This window comes from Moschus berezovskii, chromosome 17 (genome assembly GCF_049115385.1).
Source record: "Moschus berezovskii isolate FMDL1 chromosome 17, NW_MosBer_1.0, whole genome shotgun sequence".
Lineage (NCBI taxonomy): Eukaryota > Metazoa > Chordata > Mammalia > Artiodactyla > Moschidae > Moschus > Moschus berezovskii.
The window spans coordinates 48,171,691-48,195,724 of record NC_142476.1 but is presented as its reverse complement, the minus strand read 5'-3'; the positions used below and the strand labels follow the sequence as shown (position 1 = coordinate 48,195,724).

At 44.2% G+C, this 24,034-nt stretch overlaps 1 protein-coding gene across 1 annotated transcript in view; it reads right to left on the bottom strand.

Annotated features, from left to right (window-relative positions):
- SLC25A33 (solute carrier family 25 member 33) overlaps window positions 1-23,549 on the bottom strand; it is a 33,608-nt gene extending 10,059 nt beyond the window's left edge. The window contains exons 1-2 of the mRNA XM_055419509.2: window positions 23,267-23,549; window positions 8,600-8,779 (exon numbers count right to left, since the gene is read on the bottom strand). Of these exons, the coding sequence (XP_055275484.1) occupies window positions 8,600-8,779; window positions 23,267-23,322 (236 nt within the window). The 5' untranslated portion in view covers window positions 23,323-23,549. The remainder of the gene's footprint in view (window positions 1-8,599; window positions 8,780-23,266) is intronic.
- Between the last annotated feature and the right edge of the window lie 485 nt (window positions 23,550-24,034).

Sequence of the window (24,034 nt, the reverse complement as noted above, 5' to 3'; positions counted from 1 at the left end):
CAGTTCAGTCGCTCAGTCATGACCGACTCTTTGAGACCCCATGAATCACAGCATGCCAGGCCTCCCTGTCCATCACCAACTCCCGGAGTTCACTCAAACTCATGTCCATTGAGTAGGTGATGCCATCCAGCCATCTCATTCTCTGTTGCCCCCTTCTCCTCCCGCCCCCAATCCTTCCCAGCATCAGTCTTTTCCAGTGAGTCAACTCTTCGCATGAGGTGGCCAAAGTATTGGAGTTTCAGCTTTAGCATCAGTCCTTCCAATGAACACCCAGGATCGATCTCCTTGCAGTCCAAGGGACTCTCAAGAGTCTTCTCCAACACCATAGTTCAAAAGCATAAATTCTTCAGCGCTCAGCTTTCTTCACAGTCCAACTCTCACATCCACAGATGACTACTGGAAAAACCATAGCCTTGACTAGATGGACCTTGGTTGGCAAAGTAATGTCTCTGCTTTTTAATATACTATCTAGGTTAGTCATAACTTTCCTTCCAAGGAATAAGCGTCTTTTAATTCCATGGCCGCAATCAGCATCTGCAGTGATTTTGGAGCCCCTAAAAATAAAGTCTGACACTGTTTCCACTGTTTCCCCATCTATTTCCCATGAACTGATGGGACCAGATGCCATGATCTTCATTTTCTGAATGTTGAGCTTCAAGCCAACCTTATCACTCTCCTCTTTCACTTTCATCAAAAGGCTTTTTTAGTTCCTCTTCACTTTCTGCCATAAGGGTGGTGTCATCTGCATATCTGAGGTTATTGATATTTCTCCCGGCAATCTTGATTCCAGCTTGTGCTTCTCCCAGCCCAGCGTTCCTCATGATGTACTCTGCATACAAGTTAAATAAGCAGGGTGACAATATACAACCTTGACGTACTCCTTTTCCTATTTGGAACCAGTCTAAACATGCTTCAAAAGCTCTCGTGTCCACACAGGAGTAATGTTCAAGGTTTGCACAACATATGGGCATTCTTGTAAGGCAAAAAGAGCACCTGACAGGTATCACAGAATCTTCTCCTTACTAGCCAGTATCAAGTCCAAGCCTTGTAAGTGACCCCAAGGTGCACTCTTGTCTGCAAGGCCCTGACTAACTCTCTGGTCATGCTAAGGGTCACATGAAGGAGCTCTGTTCACCACACTAGACAACTAGAGAGCATACCTCACTAGAAGTACAATGCACATTTCTTTCTTCATGGCATCTGGGGAAGGTCAAAGCAGTGTATTTCAAATGAAACCTGGCCACACAATGGAATATCATTTGGTAATAAAAAGGAGAAGACTTTTGAGAGTCCCTTGGACAGCAAAGAGATGAAATCAGTCAATCCTAAAGGAAATCAACCCTGAATATTCATTGGAAGGACTGATGCTGAAGCTCTAATACTTTGGCCACCTGATATGAAGAGCTGACTCATTGGAAAAGACCCTGATGCTGGGAAAGGTTGTAGGAGGAGAAGCAGGTGACAGAGAATGAGATGGTTATGGCATCACTGACTCAATGGACATGGGTTTGAGTAAGCTCTGGGAGACAGTGAAGGGCAGGGAAGTCTGGCACACTGCAGTCCATGGGGTTGCAAAGGGTTGGACACGACGGATTGAACAACAGCAACAACAAAAAGGAAGTACTGATGACTCAGACAAGGATGAAGCTTCAAAAAACATCAGGTTAAGTAAAAGCAGACACAAAAGGTCATATGTTATATGATTTCATTTAGACGAAATAATCAGGAGACAAGCCTATCGATAGAATAGTGGTTGGCTGTCTAGGGCTGTGGTTCTGGGGATGGGGAGTGACTGCAAACAGTGAGGGGATTCTTGTAGTGGGAAGGAAAACGTTCTAAAATCAAACTGTTGTCAAGGTTGCACAAAACTCTGTGAACATATTAAAACAGGTGAACTGTATGCAGTTAGAGGGCAATCATATGGTATATGAATTACATCTGTTAGGTAGGTAGAATAGGGAAAAGGAGTCCAAAATGGCGGTGGCCAAAAGACAAGGAAAGGAAAAGCCCGTGAAAATAGAACAAAGGAAGGTCTGAGGACCGGAGTGAGGACCTCAGGTAAATCAAACAACACTCCTGGCTGGCCCAATTTACATAGGGCAGGCCCAGGATAAAAAAAAAGCATATAAAAAGAGGAGCCAAGCTAGCTCTCTCTCTCTCCCACGCGCTGGGCCGCTCTTCTCTTCGTGTCTTTGGATCAACGTGCCCTCATGTCTTGAAGATGGATTTTCCTGCTATCTTCTAAATAAAATAGAGTTGTAACACTGAGCTGTAACACTGATTTGTCTAAGAGCTATAACATGGTCCATTTGAGACCTGAGAGCTATAACATGGTCTATCCAAGACCCGAGAGCTGTGACACGCCGAGGGGGCTTTAATGTCCATCACCCCAAATTTCTGTTGTGACGAGACAAAGAACAGAGGAACATACATGTGTGACACATCTTAAGTGCATTTTGAAAAATTTTTTAATTGAATTAATTTTTTTATTTGGCCACACCATTTGGCATGTGGGATCCTAGTTCCTGATCAGGGATCAAACTGATGCCTGCTGCAGTGGAAACACTGGACTGCCAGGGAAGTACTCTGAATTACATCTCAATAATGGGGAAACAGTGGAAACAGTGTCAGACTTTATTTTTCTGGGCTCCAAAATCACTGCAGATGGTGACTGCAGCCATGAAATTAAAAGACGCTTACTCTTTGAAGGAGTCATGACCAACCAAGACAACATCTTAAAAAGCAGAGACATTATTTTGCCAAGAAATCTCCATCTAGTCAAGGCTATGGTTTTTCCAGTGATCATGTGTGGATGTGAGAGTTGGACTGTGAAGAAAGCTGAGCGCCGAAGAATTGATGCTTTTGAACTGTGGTGTTGGAGAAGACTCTTGTGAGTCCCTTGGACTGCAAGGAGATCCAACCAGTCCATTCCAAAGGAGATCAGTCCTGGGTGTTCACTGGAAGGACTGATGCTGAGGCTGAAACTCCAATACTTTGGCTACCTCATGTGAAGAGCTGACTCACTAGAAAAGACCATGATGCTGGGAGGGATTGGGGGCAGGAGGAGAAGGGGATGACAGAGGATGAGATAGCTGGATGGCATCACTGACTCTATGCACGTGACTTTGGGTGAACTCCGGGAGTTGGTGATGGACAGGGAGGCCTGGCGTGCTGCGATTCATGGGGTCGCAATGAGCTGGACACAGTTAAACCAAGAAACTCAGAGACTCACTGAAGAAGTTCTAAAAGATGAAAGAAATATTGGCAGTAACAGTTTTCAGGTTTTTGCTCTGTGCTAAATCAATCGCTTAACAAAAGATAAATGAAATAACTGGAATACAGAGTGGATTAGTTATATCAATATTAAATTTCCTAAATTTGAAAACTGTACTCAGGTTTTAAGAGAACACTCTTTTCGTAGGAAATAAATGCTCAAGAATGAAGGGTAAAGGGACATAATGTGGCAACCTATTTTCAGACGGTTCAGAAAAAAAAGTATGTATATAGAGTAAAAACAAACAAATGTGGCAAAATGTTAAACACAAGAGACCTGAGGTAGAATATAAGCAAGGTATGTGCCCTGTTCCTGTCACTTTTAAGTTGGAAATCATTTCACAATAAAAAACTTTTAAAAATGAAAAAGCTATTGGTCATAGGTTATAAAAATACTGAAGTCATCCTAACACTCTAAAGGAACTACATGTTTTACTGCATTTTCACACTGGCCAGAACCAAGCCACTCGGTCCTTAACAGAGACATCAGAATTTGGTGTTTTCAATTTTAAATTCTTTAAACTCTTTTTCAAAACAGGATTCAGTTAAAAAAAAAAAACAAAACCATGCTATCTGGAAAAAACCTCTCAAATAAGCACACCTTGAAGTGACCTACATCTTACAGTATAGTACGTGAAAGCTTTCAAATGGGTAACACATTTAGCATTTCCTCAAGTTTAGGCTCTGTCTGCGGTCCCCACAGCTGTTCACTGTGCCGCCAGCCCTAGGAGCCACTTAAACACAATTAGGGGTGTCTCTGGCTCCAGGAAGCTGGGAGCCACGCATCTATAATGCAGTGGGGAACTGGTGTCCTCAAGTGACTCAGGCCTTTTAAGAGCTGCAAAAAGGCTGTCTCCATAGTGACGCATGTTAACAGTGGGCAAAAAGTCAAATCTGTTACATAATTCGAACTTCCAACCTATCTGAATGTTTATAAAACTTTTCTGGAACAATCAAGTGCCTACTATAAATGGTACTCCTCAGCTTTCAAATAAAGCATGTTTAGGGCCCAGACTAAATTTCCCACAGTCCTATAAGCTTTCATTTAGGAAAGAAATGCAGAAGGGAAACTAGGGTCTTGTCTAGCGTGTTTTATTCTCTTCCCTCTTTTAGATCAGACTATGTATACCCCAGATCAAGTTCCAAGACAGAGTTCTGAGCTGAAGCCATCAGCTTTTAAAAGAAAAACTACCTCACTAACATATTACTTTTCACATTAAAAAGGTACTTGAAAAAACAAAGTACCTGAAATAGTTTAAAGAACAAGAGTTTTGATTGGAAAAAAAAATTTTTTTTAAAGATTATGTCCTAAGACTTTTTAAGGCAGATACTTGAATAAATGGATTATGAACCTTTGGCAAATTTAACAGAGAGAGCCTAATTGTGTTAACATCTTGTCTTCAAATAACTATATTCAAAATATAAAGGTAATCAGTGCTCCAATGGAGAATACCTTTTCTCTAATAGATCAACCTGAGACATACATAAGCAAACACTGATTTGTACTTTGAAAAACAAAATTCCTGTAAACAAATTCTGTTGTCTGTTAAGTGTTTAAATGTAGCACTTCCTGGAAGAATAAGACTAAAAATAAGCAGCTTAGTTTTAAATGAATAACCATCTGACTAAGGCCACCAGGCTCCTCTGTCCATGGAATTCTCCAGCAAAGAATACTGGAGTGGGTTGCCATTCCCTTCTCCAGGGGATCTTCCCAACCCAGGGATCGAACCTGGGTCTTCTACACTGCAGGTGGATTCTTCATTGTCTGAGCCACCAGGGAAACCGCCTGATAAACCCAAAGGCTTCTAATTGTGAACAGATGACCTTGGTGGGCTTTGTGGCACAGAGAAAAGGCCTGGATCCCTGCTCTCAGTTCACCACTTCCTAGAAAAAGAGCCTGCTCAGTAGCCCCTCACCACTGCTCTAGCCTAGGGGTGATTAGTGGAAGAATCAGAATGCACAGTCCAGTAATTCAGGTGGGTGAGGAGGGTGGTGGGAAAATAAAAAGCAGTCATCTTCTATTAAACTATCCTAAAAGACAATGCTGCTTACACTGGTACACTATCTGATGTAAGTACTGGGTAACATTCTGCTTTCAGAACTTAGTGACAAGAAACAACATATGTCTACCCTGAGGAGCATGTGTGCTTCTCCAGATGAGAGTTATGTAGGGTGACAGCCCCCCTTTTGCCTTCATTACCAGGAAACTCAGCTATAAATCTTATGTTTAAAAAGTACAGGAATTAGGTATTATGACAGCAGCTAATATTGGCTATTTACATGGCAGGGGGAGGAGTGGGTATCAAGCTCTTCATATTCAACACCTTACTGATGTGTCACGTTCTCTTTGTCCTGCATTCTTGCCATGTGGCATGTGGCATTCTCAGAGACTGGGGACACCTCAGTCGTCAAACATATCGAAGCCCCTACCTGTGGAGAACTTCTGTTCTGGGGAGGGGGGCCCGTAGGGAGACAAAGTAAACAATATAAATCAGTACATTACAGTATATGATGGACAGAGGTAAATGCTGGGGATAAAAATAGAGCAGGACGGAGAGAATGTGAAGGAAGGGCCTGGTTTTCAATAGCATGGTCACTGCAAGGCCTTCCTGCAAAGGGGACAGCTGAGAGGCAGCCATGCAGATAATGTCCAGCAGCGAGGCCCTGCTATGGAATGTTCCGACAGTCTGGTCTTTTAAAGGGCCAGTAGCTGGAGAAGACTCTTGAAAGTCCCTTGGACTGCAAGGAGATCAATCCTGGGTGTTCATTGGAAGGACTGATGCTAAAGCTGAAACTCCAATACTTTGGCCACCTCATGCGACGAGTTGACTCACTGGAAAAGACTCTGATGCTAGGAAAGGTTGGGGGCAGGAGGAGAAGGGGACGACAGAGAATGAGATGGCTGGATGGCATCACCAACTCTGTGGACATGAGTTTGAGTGAACTCCGGGAGCTGGTGATGGACAGGGAGGCCTGGCGTGCTGTGATTCATGGGGTCGCAAAGAGTCGGACACGACTGAGCGACTGAACTGAACTGAACTAAAGGAGGCCAGTATAGCCAAAACGGTTCAGGAGGGAAAATTCAAGGGGGTGAAGTCATGAAAGTAATGAGAGGGGTCCAGGAGGCCCCATGGGCAGCTTCAGCTTTTACTCAGAGCAAGGGCAAAGGATCTCCTCTGCTTTGCTGAGAATAGCCTGAGGATGGAGCAAGGTGCAAGGTCTTCCGCCAGGCCAGTTAGGAATATGGGTTGTCTTGCATGTGGCGTGGGCACTGTTCATGTGTTTTAAAAGATGGAGAGGTTTTTTTTTTTTAGTTTACATTTTAGTAGAAGATGTGTCCTAACACACTTGAACTAGAGAAACATTCCCATTTACCTTAAGGGCTTAGCCCCAGTGACACCCTCGACTTCTGGGTAAGAGGTCCCCAGTTACAGTAAGTAAATAAATCTACTAGTCATGCGAGATTGGCAAGTATGTAAGAGGAAGTTCACCTTGGATGTTAGCAAAGCTGGCAAATTACCTCTGTTTCACTATGTCCAAAGCACTTCAAGTTCCTCAGAAGCAAGGCATCACTGGAGACACTGCTAGTGACTATACTTACTAAAGGCGAACGTGGACGGGGTGTCTTCAGAGCCGGTCTCTCTCCTTACTGACAGCAAAGCAAGTCTCCCATCTCAGTGCCCCACCTTTCCTGGCCTGCCCCTGACCTTCTGCATTTTGTGTCTCCACAATCCTTCTCAGCATTCAATTAAAAAAAAAAAAAGATTTGCCTCGAGTCTTGGCTATCAGTGACCTCTTTCTCTAGTTGGGACCTTGCCCTCAGCAGCTGATGCTGCTGCCCAGTTTGGCCCGAGCTCGGATGTACCCTGGTACGTGTGTTTGGTGTGGGTGCCTGACTTGCCCAGAAGTCGGCTTTACAAACAAAACATACCTAAAAATAAATTAAGCACTTTCAAATCCATCCTACCTTATCTAAACTGTGACTGAACTCTGCCCCAAATTCAAAGTGTTGTCATTATGAAGACAAAGCATCTCCATTTTACTGCATCTTTTTCTAACGCTTCCCCACTAAACATCCACACTGGTACACAGCTGTGACTCTCTTGAACCCACGCTCTCCCAAGATCAGCTTTAGAGCTCCGAGTAACACGTGAAGTCAAAGTCATCATTTTAAAGTTTTCTTTTAAAAGCACAGGGTCCCCAAGCTAAAATGCAGACATTGCCAAGTGCTCTTCTGAATTTCTGATTTTGCCTTAAGCATAGACACTGATAAGCCAAATTCAACTTAAGAATATTCGGCGACTTGGTAAGCAAATGAAATATTTTAATACAGTAAAAACAGATAAACTAGGTAGGCTAGGTATGAAACAAAAATTGTAAAGATCAGCTTACTAAACATATATTGTAGTTTTTCTATAAATGTAAAATTATTTTCAAATAAAAAGTAAAAAATTACAACATTTTGTTTCCATATTCAGTTCAGTTCAGTTCAGTCGCTCAGTCGTGTCCGACTCTCTGCGACCCCATGAATCACAGCACGCCAGGCCTCCCTGTCCATCACCAACTCCCGGAGTTCACTCAAACTCATGTCCGCAGAGTTGGTGATGCCATCCAGCCATCTCATTCTCTGTCGTCCCCTTCTCCTCCTGCCCCCAACCTTTCCTAGCATCAGAGTCTTTTCCAGTGAGTCAACTCGTCACATGAGGTGGCCAAAGTATTGGAGTTTCAGCTTTAGCATCAGTCCTTCCAATGAACACCCAGGATTGATCTCCTTTAGAATGGACTGGTTGGATCTCCTTGCAGTCCAAGGGACTCTCAAGAGCCTTCTCCAACACCACAGTTCAAAAACATCAATTCTTCAGCGATCAGCTTTCTTCACAGTCCAACTCTCACATCCATACATGACCACAGGAAAAACCATAGCCTTGACTAGACGGACCTTACTTCCTCTTAAAATATTCACAACACTTCTCTTGTGCAATTTTAAAATTCATTCTACAAGCCTCAGAGCTTCTGGCTAGCACTCAAAAGACTTGGGGCAAGGGCAACACTCTGATGCAACAATTTAAACTGGCTGGTTCTGAGTTTGCTTTGTGAGGTTTACTTTAACTGTCCCTGGGTGGTGATCACTTGCATGCCAGAAGCCCTGAGGCCATGAGAGCAAAGTCAGAGTTAAAGATATTGGTATAGATACCTAGGTTCTTAAATTTGGCCACAGCCTCTACTAACAGAACATCCCATCCGATGGGCTGGATAAACATTCTGCATTGACACTGGGTGAGTGGGGGTGCGGGTGGCATGAGGCCAGAACTGGGACTGAACTTACTTCAGAACCTGTAAGAGTCCAGGCGTCACTGACGTTTGTCTCACCACCCCAGCTCCGCTGATGGTCCCCAGATGAACCTGAGGATAATAGACTGTCCGAAGAGCTAATCTTGAAGACTGCAACCTTGTCTTAATGACTTCTAGTGGACAAGTGAAAATAGCACCAACCGTGCCCCCACACCTGTAAGAAAGGAAATCACAACAGGATCAGAAAAGCTATACTGAGCTATGCATATATGAAATGGGAAATGGAATTTTTCTCTATTAAAAAAAGAATAAAAAACGTACCTATGTTCATTTCATAATTAGAGCATACCAACAGGGTGGGCCAAACGGAGAGAGCAGCATGGAAACATTAATACACTAACATATGTAAAACAGACAGCCAGTGAGTATTTGCTGTATGACTCAGGGAACTCAAACCAGGGTTCTGTGACAACTGAGAGGGGCGGGACGGAAAAGCTCAAAAGGGAGGAGACATATGTATAGGTACGGCTGATTCATGTTGATATATGGCAGAAACCAACACAATACAGTAATTATCCTTCAATTTAAAATAAAGAAAAAAACTGGCTGAAATCCCAGCAGCTAAAAAGATAACCACTGTTAACATGTTAGTACATCCTTCAGGGCTTTTCATTACTGGCTTCTTAACCTCACATCTTTTTCTTCTTATCTAGATATTATGAGTGTCTTTCCATGTCAATACATATACACCTACATCACCATCATTTGCAATGCCTGTATCCTATTCCTATCTATCAATGCATAATATTTTAACCTATTTTCTACCATTAGATGCTCACATCATTTCCAATTTCACTCTCATGCTGCAATGAATATTCTAGAAAATCTATCTTTTCATGGTGAAATAAAAGTTATTCAGGTAATGCTACTATTTTGAAAATCAGTGTTTACTACAAATCAGATTTTTATTAAAATCTGACTATCTTAGACTTCACTGAAAATCAAACTAAAGCTTACCTTTTAATAATGAAGTCTGTGTTTCACTCAGAACTAATCAATTCATCCTCCAGAATTTCATTAGATGCACTGGCTCTGTGAGTCAGAGTTCCCTTAATGATCCTTCAGAATTAGTTCATATAAAAATATTACTTGAACTTAAAATTTAAATATTTTCACCTATTTATCCTAATACACAGTACGTCAAGGCTGTGTGTTGTCACCCTGCTTATTTAATTCATATGCAAAGTACACCATGTGAAATGCCAGGCTGAGTGAATCACAAGTTGGAATCAAGATTGTTGAGAGAAGTATCAACAACCTCAGATACCGCTCTAATGGCAGAAAGTGAAAAGGAACTAAACAGCCTCTTGATGAAAGTGAAAGAGGAGAGTGAAAAAGCTGGCTTAAAACTCAACATTCAGAAAACTAAGATCATGGCATCCGGTCCCAACACTTCATGGGAAATAGAAGGGGGAAAAGTGGAAAACAGTGGCTGACTTTATTTTCTTGGGCACCAAAATCACTGCAGATGGTGACTGCAGCCATGAAATTAAAAGATGCTTTCTCCTTGGAAGAGAGCTATGATGAATTTAGACAGCATATTAAAAAGCAGAGACCTTACTTTACCAACAAAGGTCCATCTAGTCAAAGCTATGGTTTTTCCAGTTGTCACATGTGGATGTGAGGGTTGGACCAAAAAGAAGGTTGAGGGCAGAAGAACTGATGCTTTTGAACTGTGGTGTTGGAGAAGACTCTTGTGAGTCCCTTGAATAGCAAGGAGATCCAACTAGTCAACCCTAAAGGAAATCAACCCTAAATATTCATTGGAAGGACTGATGCTGAAAAGCTCTAATACTTTGGCCACCTGATGTGAAGAGCTGACTCACTGGAAAAGAGCCTGATGCTGGGAAAGATTGAGGGCAGAAGGAGCAGGGGGTGATAGAGGATGAGATGGTTGGATGGCATCACTGACTCCATGAGCATGAGTTTCAGCAAACTCCAGGAGACAGTGAAGGACAAGGAGGCCTGGCGTGCTGTATAGTCCATGGAGTCGCAAAGAGTCAGAGATGACTTAGCAACTGAACAACAATCATAACACAGCTATTTCTGTCTTTTCTTAAACAATAATATCCATGAACCTGAATGTCTGGTGGGCTGGTTCTAGATAACAATGTCCCAGTATCACCTGAAGCCACTCCTACACCACCAGTCACAAAGGTTCTTCTCTTTGGAGAATATCAGAACACTGACGATCAGAACCTGCATCGTATTCATCTTTGTATCCCTGGCATTAAGATTCGCACGTTCACAAACAGTATTTGTTCATCAGAAGAGGAATTACTAAACTGCCCTGTAAGGGAGCTAAATGTCTGAAAATAACACTTACTGTCTACCTTGTATCACAGGCCGGAAGGCAGGAGCTGTGTACTCTATGTTCTTGCACTTGGTTAGAGCACAGTACCGGCCAAACAGGCAGTTCAATAAAAATGAAACAGCAGCGGCATCTATGATTGGGAAAAGCAACAAGAGGAGGGACAGGCCTTGGCAAACACAGAATCTGTAAGTGAGCTTCCTGATTCAATGCAGGTGTTAAAAATCTGGAAGCGAACCCAGCCCCTCAGCCCCCAGGGCAGGCCCTGAGGTAAGGGGTAAAGTCAAGTTCCCAGGCAGCATTTTAAAACCAGGAGCCTATAGTTACATATAGCAAGTAAAATCCTGAAAACTAAGAGCTAGATAGATGTTATCAACTTAATTGCACTTCTGCTACTGATGAATGATTATTTTACGACAAGAATTCAACCCTCCAACAATCCTAGTAAGGTAGGATTGTTTAGCTTCAATTTACCACAAAGAGCCTGAAAAGAGAGCATGACATACAGACTAGCGAAACAGGGAGGAGAGGAAAATAGCCATTTTGGAACTATGTAGGTAAACCTGCCTTGAAATCACGATGGTAAGAATACCCTAAACTGAGCTTTCACTGCCAAGTGCCTGGATTCAATCCCTGGTTGGGGAATTAAGCTCTCACAAGCTGTGGCAAAAAAACAAATGTAACAAAACAAACAACAGAGCTGGTCTCTTTACACAGTGTTTGGTGAACTGTGGCCAAAACCCATCGAACACAAACAATGTAGAGGATCTCAACCAGAACAGGAAGGGAGGATGGCAGGAAGGACTTGACCTGTGGGTGGGACAACTATGTAAGCTCCTGATTTTGCAGGGTGGTATCACAGGGAAGCTGGGTCTCAATGAGATTTATATACTTTCTCAAAGCCACAAGTGCCTAAGTGTCTCAACTGAAAACCAAATCCAGACCCTTTGTCTGCAAAGCCTGTGCTTCCCTCTATACTAAGGTATCCTCTCTGGGAGTATTACAGAAGGACAGGTATTTATATACAGTTTGTTAAGCTAGTTCACACTACTTGCAATTCACAGTTAAGATGGAAAATTGTCAATTAAGACAACTAGGACTTATAACTTTAATGTGTCTTTCAGTATGAAGAAAAATTCCTGAGCCCAATTGAATGTTGGTTGATATAACGTGCTCCGAACACAAAAATATATCTAAAGAAAATGGGATATAATAGGGAGCGTTTTAAAAAGAAAAAAAAAAAAAAAAACACCTTCCAAACCTGTATTGATTCACATAAAATAAATTGCTCTTAACCTATTACAATAAAAACTAGGTGATGATTCCACATCGCTGAATAAAAAAAAAAACAAAAAAAACCCAGAGCTTGCAGTAAATTCTTGCATCAGAAAGTCAACAAGTTCCAATAAGACACGGGTCAACCACCTTTGCCTTGTTCCCAGGTCAGCCGTGCTTCTTACCTCGGCCAACTATCGTCTACACGGATGTCACTGGTCAGAGGACAGCCTGCAGAAGTGCTAAGCAAACACCCACTGCCAGTGAGCTGGTCACCTCCTGGGTGGGGGTGGCAGGTCACACTTGCTCCACAGCCACCGTTCTGTATGTTACACACCCACCTGCCCAGGGCAGAGGGCCAGGTGGTGAAAAGACCCCGGCCTCCTCCAGGGGCAAACTGAGGGTCTCCACGTGCCTCTTCTACAAGAGCAGTGACGCCGCCCCACCGCATCCCAGGAAACAAGTAGAAAGTGCTGGGAAAGCAGTGCAAACTGTAAAGTGAGTGTGGTAAGAAGTAACTGCTCAGTAGCTAAGTCCCTCCTCATCTACCAGGAAAAAACACTTAATGAAAAATACCCAAAGGATATTTAATTAGAAGAAAAAGGTTCTAACATTACACTAAATTGTGCAAAAGAAGATTCTTCCCGAAATTTAAGACATTCCATAGCAGAATTTTAAAAGCTAATCTTTCTGGGACTTCCCTGGTGGTCCAGTGGTTAAGAATCTGCCTTGCAGTGCAGGGGACACGGTCGGGAACTAAGATCCCACATGCCTCAAGGCAACTAAAAACTTGAGTTCTGCAACTACTGCGCGCCACAATAAAAGCCCAGCACAGTAAAAAAAAAAATAAAAAAAGTTAATCTTTTGGTTCAACTGCTTTTTCTTTCTTTATAAACCAAACACACAGGACATTCATCAGTCTGAGGAGACAGCAGACAAAAGGAATCAAAATACTGACTTCTCTGAGATTGGCTTTCCAAATTCTCTAAACATATTTAATGAGGTTGGGTCCAAAGCACATAAGAGTACAACAAACTATACTTTGTAGAAAAAAAAGGCCCTGTCAATTCTCAATTCTTCAATGCAAAGACCTTCCAAGTTAGCCCAGCTCCTCACCATGGTCAATTACCCGGGATGAAGCCCCATCGACAGTGACTCGGCCGAAGGTATTACTATTAACCGAGCTATTCAGGAATCTCCTGTCAGAAAAAGGGTGGAGACCTCAGCTCTGTCTGCCAGTCCTCCCCAGCCTTTGTCAGTACTTCTTTTCAGCTGTTCTCCACCTCTCCTGTCCTTTCAGTTTTTCAAATTTACTCTCTAGAACTTCAATCTCAAATCTGATTCACATCTTGCCTCTGCCAGTGCCAGCTAGACTGAGGGGACTTGGTCTGCTCTTTCACCTTTTCTCCATTCCCATCCTTTTAGGGCTCTCTGGGCATAGGTCTAGGTCTAGCTGTGGGTCCACCTGGCTACGTGTTACCTATACTGGTGGCCTCATCAAACATCATGAGTCAGTGTAAATGGTGTGCAGGCCTCCTTGGGGCGCTGCTCAATTCCACCAAGAGCCCCATCACTGAGAACCCCTGTATTCAGACCACCAGCAGTCCATCCCTCCATGTCCTTTTGGCCTGAGGACCGTGCTGGGAGCACTAGGTGTGTCTTTCCTTCCTCTGGTCCTCATACTCCTTGAGATTAAGCCAGCGGGGCCCACTAGTGACCTTCTACGCCCACCACGAGGCAACAAGGCTGACACTTGGTAGGAAGTCACCCCGAGCCCTCCCCAAGCACGCTACACTGGTCCCTTCTCATCCTGCTGGCGCTGGCTGATAAGGCAGCAGCCTTCCCCCTGCAGGAAGCCTCTGGACACAGAACAGTTCAGTTCAGTTCAATTCAGTCGCTCAGTCGTGTCCGACTCTCCGCGACCCCATGAATCACAGCACGCCAGGCCTCCCTGTCCATCACCAACTCCCGGAGTTCACTCAAACTCATGTCCACAGAGTTGGTGACGCCATCCAGCCATCTCATTCTCCGTCGTCCCCTGCTCCTCCCACCCCCAACCTTTCCCAGCATCAGAGTCTTTTCCAGTGAGTCAACTCGTCGCATGAGGTGGACAAAGTATTGCAGCTTCAGCCTTAGCATCAGTCCCTCCAATGAACATCCAGGATTGATCTCCTCTAGAATGGACTGGTTGGATCTCCTTGCAGTATAAGGGACTCTCAAGAGTCTTCTCCAACACTACAGTTCAAAAGCATCGATTCTTCGGCGATCAGCTTTCTTCACAGTCCAACTCTCACATCCATACATGACCACGGGAAAAACCATTGCCTTGACTAGACGGACCTTGGTTGGCAAAGTAATGTCTCTGCTTTTTAATATACTATCAAGGTTGGTCATAACTTTCCTTTCAAGGAGCAAGCGTCTTTTAATTTCATGGCTGCAATCAGCATCTGCAGTGATTTTGGAGCCCAAAAAAATAAAGTCTGACACTGTTTCCACTGTTTTTCCATCTATTTCCCATGAAGTGATGGGACCAGATGCCATGATCTTTGTTTTCTGAATGTTGAGCTTCAAGCCAACCTTTTCACTCTCCTCTTTCACTTTCATCAAAAGGCTTTTGAGTTCCTCTTCACTTTCTGCCATAAGGGCAAGGTACCCACATCTCAGCCTCACAACCTCCCTTAACCTACAGCACAGAGCAGTAGGGGCTGGTGTCAGGGATGGGAACAGTGATGGGCACAGCCTAACACTCCACAGGCCACAACGCTGACAACTATAATCTACAGCCTTTCTGCTCTGTGTAAGAAGCCTTGGATGCAGCGGTCAATGGCTGTCCTCCTTCTAAGTCTCAGAGTAGGTTCAGCTGAGGGCCCAGGCAGCCGATGCTCAGACAGCAGGGAAAGTCACACTGGACCTGGAGTTTCATGGTGACACAGTGCTAGCCCCACACAGTTGGGCAACTGACGAATTCTGATCGGACACCCGTATTTTAGGCCACTAACCTCCACAGTGGGGGAATGCTCTAAAAGGCATACACAAAGATCCATGGCACACAGGAAGAAAGTATTACAGTCAAAAATAAAATTTCATTGTATTTAGAATCACCACCATTTAACTTCTATTTCATTTATATGTTTTATAACAGGTATAGAATTAATAGATTAATATAAATATATATGGGGATATGCACAAACATTTTATTCACAGGCTTGTGTGATCATTCTGAAGGCCACTCTTCTAGACCAATAGTCTCAGCCAGGATGCTGCTGCCCTGGCTCCAGTGACATACTGCAATGCCTGGAGACACTTTTGGTTCCTGAAATTGGGGGAGGGGTTACTAGTACCTAGGAGCTGGAGGCCAGGGACGCTGCTAACATTCTACAATGCACAGGACAAGCCTGACCTCTAAACAACTGTTTGGCCAAGCTTGAGAAACCCGGCTCCAGATCGGTAAAATGGACAGTGTGTGTATTTGAAGGTGGTATAACCAATGCGGAGTACCGTCCCTAGCAGCCATTCCTGCTTTCTCTGTCCCAAATTTCTTAAGTCATAGTTTGGACGGGCTTCCCTGGTGGCTCAGCTGTAAAGAACCAACCTGCAAAGCAGGGTTTAATCTCTGGGTCGGGAAGATCCCCTGGGGAAGGAAATGGCAACCCACTCCAGTATTCTTGCCTGGAAAATGCCATGGACAGCTCATGGGGTCACAGAGAGTCAGACACGACTTAGCCACTAAACAACAAATAGTTTGAATGGGATTAAACCCATTTCTAGTTTAGTCCTTGTTCAGTGGAGAAGAACAAGCTGAGAGGTGCTGGAAGGCATTCTGTGTTCATGCAAGGACCAAGCTTGGAATCAAGCAGATATGTCTGGAAAGCAGAGCAGTCACTGAGGGGTCCCACAGTGACACTATTGAACTATTTAGGCAAGCCCTCCCTGAAGCCTGTGCCCGCTCTAGAATTTGGGTGTACATGCCAATAATCAAGGCAACTGGAAGTGAATTTGATTTACTACTTATAATTGAAAGTCTCCCAAATACGCCTAGTCAATTAAAAAAAAATTATACCCAAGCTTCTCAAGAAAGTACTTAAAGGGATTTACTATTATCAGTAATCTTCTAAAACACACTGAGGACTTGTGTTTCCAGTGGACTATGTTTCTAATGGCTATGAGGAAATTCCCTGGATATTAACTTAATTTCGTTCCTAAAATCCCGCTCTAGTCACGGATGCCAAAGCCAGAGACCACTGGACTATTCCATACCCAATAACTCTGGGATATTCCATTCAGTGAAACCATCCCAAGGGCTTGAAAAGGGCAGCAGAAAGGCCATGAATAGCAGTTAACTCATACATGTCTCAGAGTAGCAACAAGAGGCTCTCTGAAATCTATCTGCCCGATTTTCTAAAACAAAACAAAACTTACGACCTGCATTTTTCTGCACCTTTTTCTTCTTTTAGTACTTGTCCTTCCCCTCCCCCTCACTCTCTACCTTCTTTCATTCTTCCTGCTCAGAACTGAAGTCTCCTGTTTATTACATAAAGATGTATCTGTTTATCTTTACCCATGTAGGCCTTGCTTGTTATTTTTCTAAAGCCTGTGGATTAGGCTCCTCCCCTCTACAGAAGAACAAAGCTAAGTCGGACCATTTACTACTACAAGACAAACACTAAATTTTTTTCTATAGTCCTTATGTGATCAAAGATGAATTTTTACCTTTTAATACATTTTTACCTTTTAACTCTGAGTTGCAAGTAACAAAGAGAATTTTAAAACCTAGATGTTTTCAACAAAAAGATGTTTTCTATACATGGGCTCACTCAATTTAGACACTAAAGCCAAGACCAAAACACTCTTTATTATCACTGCTACCCAACTGACTGGTTTCCAGACTCACAGCTTATACCTAACTACAATATGGATTCTACTGACTAATAATTCGGCCAGACACCCTGTGATCCCTAAATTCGGAGTCTTTGATAATTTCTCCCTTTCATCTGCTATCTCTATAGTCACTACCTGAAAAAAAAGGAAGGAATACCTCTTTACACATAATTTTCTGGAATGTTTTATTTGAATACTTAGCACAAGGCTTAGAAGATTACGCAAATTCTGTGTTCACGCAGTAAAAGCCAAATGCTTTTTTGATGCAGCTACCTATCCTTTAGATGCTATTTTCTATATCCTACCTCACTCAGGAAAAAAAAATGAAGTAGCACCCGAACAAAAAACTCTACAGTGGACTTCCATGGTGGTACAGTGGATAAGAATTCGCCTGCTAATGCAGGGGACACGAGTTCGATCTCTGGCCCAGTTAGATTCCACATGCGTGGGGTCACTAAGCTGGTGCGTGCCCCACAACTGCTGAGCCCCTGGCCCTAGAGAACTACTGAGCTCCCTTGCTCTAGGGCCCATGCTCCACAACAAGAGAAACTCCCTCAGTGCAATTAGATAAAAGTCTGCGCACAGCAGCAAAGACCCAGGGCAGACAAAGATAAATAAATAAGGACTTAAAAAACAACCTTACAGTACTTTCTGAAATTGAAGAGAATCAGTATCTTTTACAAACACACAAATCCAAAATGTTACCTTAGGCTAATTGCAGTTTCAGCAAACTTTACTACAGAGCCATGTTTATAATTACAAATACAGTAGTGCTTTTCTTTATTTGGGACAATTTAACAGGCTACACATTGGAGAAGGAAATGGCAGCCCACTCCAGTGTTCTTGCCTGGAGAATCCCAGGGACGGGGGAGTCTGGTGGGTTGTGTGGTTGCACAGAGTCGGACATGACTGAAGCGACTTAGAAGCAGCAGCAGCGGCAGCAACAGGCTACACACCTCCAGGTTAGATGCACAATACCTTTTACTCATCCAGTTACTTGTTAAACAAGTAGCAATGACGTTATCTCTAACATGTGGGGGTTACTGTATTTGGGATGGATCAGTGAAGAAAACAGACCCAGCTGCTACCTGTGAGACTTAAACTTACATGACGCTTAAATTTTAACAGGACTTTCATCCAAACATAATACATTAAAAAAAAAAGTTGCATGTATGAAATACACTGGAGAAAATCAATTTACAGCCTTAGTATACTTATATAAACCTTATATAAAATACATGGGCACACTATATTTGTCTTATCAAAGCTTCTTTAATCATTGCAAATAAATCATGCACCTTCTCTATATGGTTCCTCACCAAATATATTAACGTATGCCTAATGAAAGTGAAAGTTGCTCAGTCGTGTCTGACTCTTTGTGGCCCTATGGACTATACAGTCCGTGGAATTCTCGGGGCTGGAATACTGGACTGGGTAGCTGTTTCCTTCTCCAGGGTATCTTCCCAACTCAGGGATCAAACCCAGGTCTCCCACATTGCAGGTGGATTCTTTACTGTCTGAGCCACAAAGGAAGCCCAAGAAAACTGGAGTGGGTAGCCTATCCCTTCTCCAGCAGATCTTCCCAACCCAGGAATTGAACCGGGGTCTCCTGCATTATAGGCAGACTCTTTACCAACTGAGCTATCAGGTAAGACTAATACTTCAAAGCTAACACGTAGCTGATACAGATTAAACCTGCAGGGACAGGGACAGTACAGAGTACAACAGGTTGACAGCTGTTCGCAATGAGGGAAAAGACTGAACTGTGAACATATCTTAGATTATATTATTCTTAAAACCTTAAAGACATACATATCCCCATTAAAGTACAGTTTAAAGGTCCTGTAAATACATTTAATGACAAGAGAAAACACCATGCCATAAAAATAAGACCTAAAGTGTATAATCCAGGCCATCAAGCTCTAATCTAAGGACAGCTTGAAGTGAAGTCGCTCAGTCGTGTCTGACTCTTTGCAACCCCATGGACTGTAGCCTAACAGGCTCCTCCCTCCATGGGATTTTCCAGGCAAGAGTACTGGAGTGGGTTGCCATTTCCTTCTCCAGGGGATCTTCCCGACCCAGGGATCGAATCCGGGTCTCCTGCATTGTAGGCAGACTCTTTACCGTCTGAGCCACCAGGAAAGCCCTAAGGACAGCTTAGTAGAGCTATTTCAGGTGCCAAGTATTCTCCTGAAAGCTGCTTGTTCACAACCAGAACTGCCAAGTCACTCTATGTATGTGTGCTCAATTGCCTGGTCATGTCTGACTCTTTGCAGCCCTATGGACTGCACCACTCCAGGCTTCTCTGTCCAAGGGATTTTCCAGGGAAGAATACTGGAGTGGGTTGCCAAGCCCTCCTCTAGGGATCTTCCCGACCCAGGGACTGAACCCCTCATCTCCAGTGTCCCCTGCATTGGCAGGCAGATTCTTTACCTCTGGCACCATCTGGGAAACCCAAGTCATTCCATAGGGAAAGTTTAATAGATTTTTCTCCGTCATGAGGCTTACACATGGAAGGGCTACTTTGGAGGATTTCCGAGTTTCTCTTAATGGGATGGGTTTAAATAGTAGAAAAGGAATGATAGGTTTTGTTAGGTAGTAACAATAAAATTGGTTTAGGTTTTTCATTTTGACAATGCCACCCAGATTTTGGGATAGGAGAGAAGAAAGCAGAGAACAGTAGAATCCCTAAAGATACTAAAATGAAAGTGTTAGTTGCTTAGTCAGGGCTGACTCTTTGTGACCCCATGGATTGTAGCCCACCAGGCTCTTCTGTCCATGGGATTCTCCAGGCAAGAATGCTGGAGTGGGTTGTCATTCCCTTTCCAGGGGATCTTCCTGACCCAGTGATCTTGAATTGCAGATTTTTTAGCGTCTGAGCCACCAAGGTAGCCAGAGCCACTAAAAACCAACATAAATGAAAGAGGTTTGCTCACACAAAGAACCCACCCTAGGAGATGGCTAATGAAGGTGCTGATAGCTATCAAAAGTCTTAAAAATGTGTTTGACTCAGCAATTGTACATACCATGATCACAGTTTACCCTCAGGAAATAATCAGATGACTACACAGGTACACATAAAGACGTCCAGTTTATAATGGCAAAAATTCGCAATGAGGATTTCCCTGGTCGTACAGTGGGTAGCAATCTGCCTGCCTATGCACGGGGCATGGGTTTGATCCCAGGTTTGGGAAGTTTTCACGTGCTGTAGGCAACTAAACCCCAAGGGCCACAACTACTGAGCCCAAGCTTTAGAGCCTGCCCTTGAGCAGAAGCCACCGCAATGAGAAGCCTACACAGCACAGCTAGAGAGTAGCCCCCACTTGCCACAACTAGAGAAAGTACTCACAGCAATGGAAGACCCAGCAGAGCCAAACATAAAATGAATTTCAAAAAAATGCGCAGAGAGGTCAGAAAGAAATTATGTAATCAGATTAAATTAGGTATTCCTGTCATAAATTATGGTAACAGCCTCACTGAACTCCTGCCACTGGGCTTGGAAATGTTTACATTCTTCACTGCAACCATGGAACAGTGAGGGTTGATTAGAAGTCTATTCAGAGAATTCATTACCATGCTGCCATCAAAACTCAACATATTTCTAAGGAGGAAGCAACACATAAAGAAGAGGAGCCTATTTTAAAATTAACTATGAAATTACCTTTGGTGCATATATATATGCACACAGACCTGATTCTGAAGTGCTTATTTCTAGGTGTTGGTTTGTGGGTGGTTTCTCCTTCAGCTCTCCTCTTTCTTAAAGGGCAACGCTATACTAAAAAGATGACTATTAATAAAAACCTGACTATTACAGGTTAATTTAGGAGCATTTTTGCCTCTGCAAAGAACCCATGAAACTGCTTTTAATAATGTAGGAAATTTAAAAGACTATATGAGTTGTTTTTGGGTGTAGTTTTTATTTTCCAGGATCTAAAATTAATTTTCAACTACAGACCTGGTAAAAATATTAACTCAGTATCATCAATGAGTGATAGCATTAAACTTGTCTGATGTTAGTTTCCAATCGCTATTCAATAAATAGGAGAAATGTGACAGAGTCTACATTAAAAAGCAGGGTCTCTGACTTCTTTTCAAAAGCAGTAAACTCAGTTCTCTGGAAAGAGGGCAGCTTAACAGTGGAAGGTAGTTACTTTGCAAAGCAACAGAGCCTTCCAACAGACAGGGTGGGACCACTGCACTGCCTGATTTTAACTGCAGGATACACCCACCCATTTGATATTTTAGCTCCTTTAATGTTCTTCCTTAAAAGAACTGGAAGCGCTGTATTTTAGGCTAGTGGGAATGAGTCAAAATCCAATTAGCTACTCAGAAAGCATCCTTTTCAAACACTTATTTTCTTTCTTGCAGATCAGCAAGGAATCTTGAACTGCTAATGAAGGAACAGAAACCTGTTAAATACAATGGCCCCAGGCACCACCCTAATACACTCCACCGTTTTAATCAGTTCAGAGCTGTGCTGGCTAATGCAGTTTTCCTCCATCACAACGAAAGAGGCTGGTGCTCCAGTAGGAGAATCAGCAGCCAGAGGGCACTGTGAAGGGCGCGCTGGGAGATTCAAGTCGACACGGGAATCAATTACGCAGCGAGCCTCACAGAAGCTGCTCCAGAGCAAGGAACTCTCTGGGTTCAGAATACAAGCATTAAAAAAAAAAGACCACCTCACTAGAAATAGTAAATAAAAATCACTGAGAATAAAATATTTTTTTAAATCCCTGTTAGCTTGAGAAATGACTTTAACATGACTATAACACGACCAACTCGTTTAAAATCCTCTAGAATGACAAATCAATATTCTGTCTTAATTTAGGAACGCGGCCCCCTCCCCAAACCTTGTGTTACTCTCAAAATAAATCCCAATGGAAAGATGAAGCAAAATGAGAGGGAAGGGCAGAAAAGAGATGAATGAGAAATCATGCCTATATCTGAACAACAGTCAAATTTTCTGACCGGAGAAACAAAAGTACCTAGGTAAACAACTACAATAAAAAGTACCAAAAAACTCAGCAACACTCTCATCTAGGCTATTTTTGCAGACAAATTCTTAACCACTGCTTGTTTGTAGTAAGAAACATACCTGGGTAGCAACTAAAACACAAAACTGCAACTAAAATACTCAAATCAAAACAATAGGATAAGTACTACTTTACGTAAAATTGTCCTACACTTAAAAATGGCTGTGCCAGGCCTGTGAGGTCCTTAACCAAGACTCCAAACACCTAGAAGACTCCAAAAGGACCCAAAGGGTGTACTGAAAGAAAACAAATCACTAATACAAAACATTTTAACTTCTATCTCCTGAAAAACAAAAACACCAGCTCCCTTCCTAACCTCCCTAAAAAATACGCTGCCGCCACTGAAACATACGTGATGCCATGACGATCCGCCAAATGATTCTTTCAAAACAGGGCACATCTTAGAATTACGTTGTTTCTGACGCTCCAACCAGCAGGTAAGAAGCATTTCAACACACCTTCCCGTTCTCACTTGATCCTGCGGTCCCCCATCAGCCCTCCCACCGGTTGCTGACCCCAGCATCACGGTTCACCAGCACTTCCCAGGCCCCTGCTGATGCACAATACCGGCATCTGTACCTTATGAACTCGTCCCTGCGCTACCCTGAGGAACTCCCGGGCCACAATAAGCATCTCCAGGGATGCACTGGAGAAGGAAATGGCAACCCACTGCAGTATTCTTGCCTGGAGAATCCCAGGGATGGAGGAGCCTGGTGGGCTGCCGACTATGGGGTCGCACAGAGTCGGACACGACTGAAGCGACTTAGCAGCAGCAGCAGCAGCACCCCGCCTAGGGCCTTCGGGAAAAGGCCTTGGGGGAGAACTCTGAGGTTGCCAAGTGCAGCGTGGCCAGACAGGACCGCCGAGCGACACTCGTCAGACCAGCCACTAATTGTTTAAGAGAAGAAAAAGGAGGAGACGCCGCGGGGGTGGGCGTGGACGCCGCGTAAAACCACCGTCGGGGGATGTGGTCTGGAGGGGGACAGGCCCCGCGCCCCTCGGGCCTCTCCGCTGCCCCATCGCCCCGACTTCCTCTTCGAGAGCCCGCATTTCCACCAGGGAAGGGCTGGTAACCGGCCCCGGTGCACCGAGGGTGCGCGGCGCGGCACAAGGGCGGGGGCGCGGGGGCGGGCCGGTAACTCACCCGCCGGCGAAGAGGTGAAGCAACGTGTTCTCCTTCTGCTGAGTCCCCGTCGCCATGGCCGCGCCGGCTCCGCGGCCCGCAGCCGCTGGGTGCCGCGGGCTCGAGGCGGCTCGACGGAGGCGCGAGGTAGTCGCTCCGCTCTCCCGGCTGCCCTCAGGCGGCCTCCGGTGCCGCCTCCATGCGCGCGCAACCCCGCGACCGGCTCCCTCAGCGTGCGCCTCGGCCGCGTGGCTGAAGGCGCCTCAGCGGCCACTGCGGCGCGAGCGCGGCGGCCAGCGGGAACCAGGCGCGCGGCTGTCACGTGCGGGGGCCGGGTCGTGACGTCACTCGGCGGCGCGGGCTCGGGGCGGCGCGCGACGGGGGTGTGGGCCCGGATCCCGCACGCCTACTGGTCAGAGGGCGGAGCTGGGCGGAGCGACAGCGCAGCCCGGGAGGGAGAGACGGGTGGGAGCCGCTGGAGCCAATGCGCTTGGAGTGAGAACCGGCTAAAGCTGCCTGGTCCCTGATCCGGGAGGCTTAGAAACTGGGATTGGTGGAGCCCAGCGAGACTGTGCGCCCGGCCTTTATTCATTTTTAAAGTCGTTTGCTTTGTGATACTTAAAAAGTGTAAAGAAGTGTATAAATTACGTATGACAACTCAAGCTCTGCGCTTATCACCCAGTTGAGGGGACAAACAAGATCCAAACAGCTTTAACTCCCAGTGGTATCATTTTGGGTTTCTTTGATTTTTCTAGAAATAGCTTTTTGGTCTCTTTTTCTGATCATCTC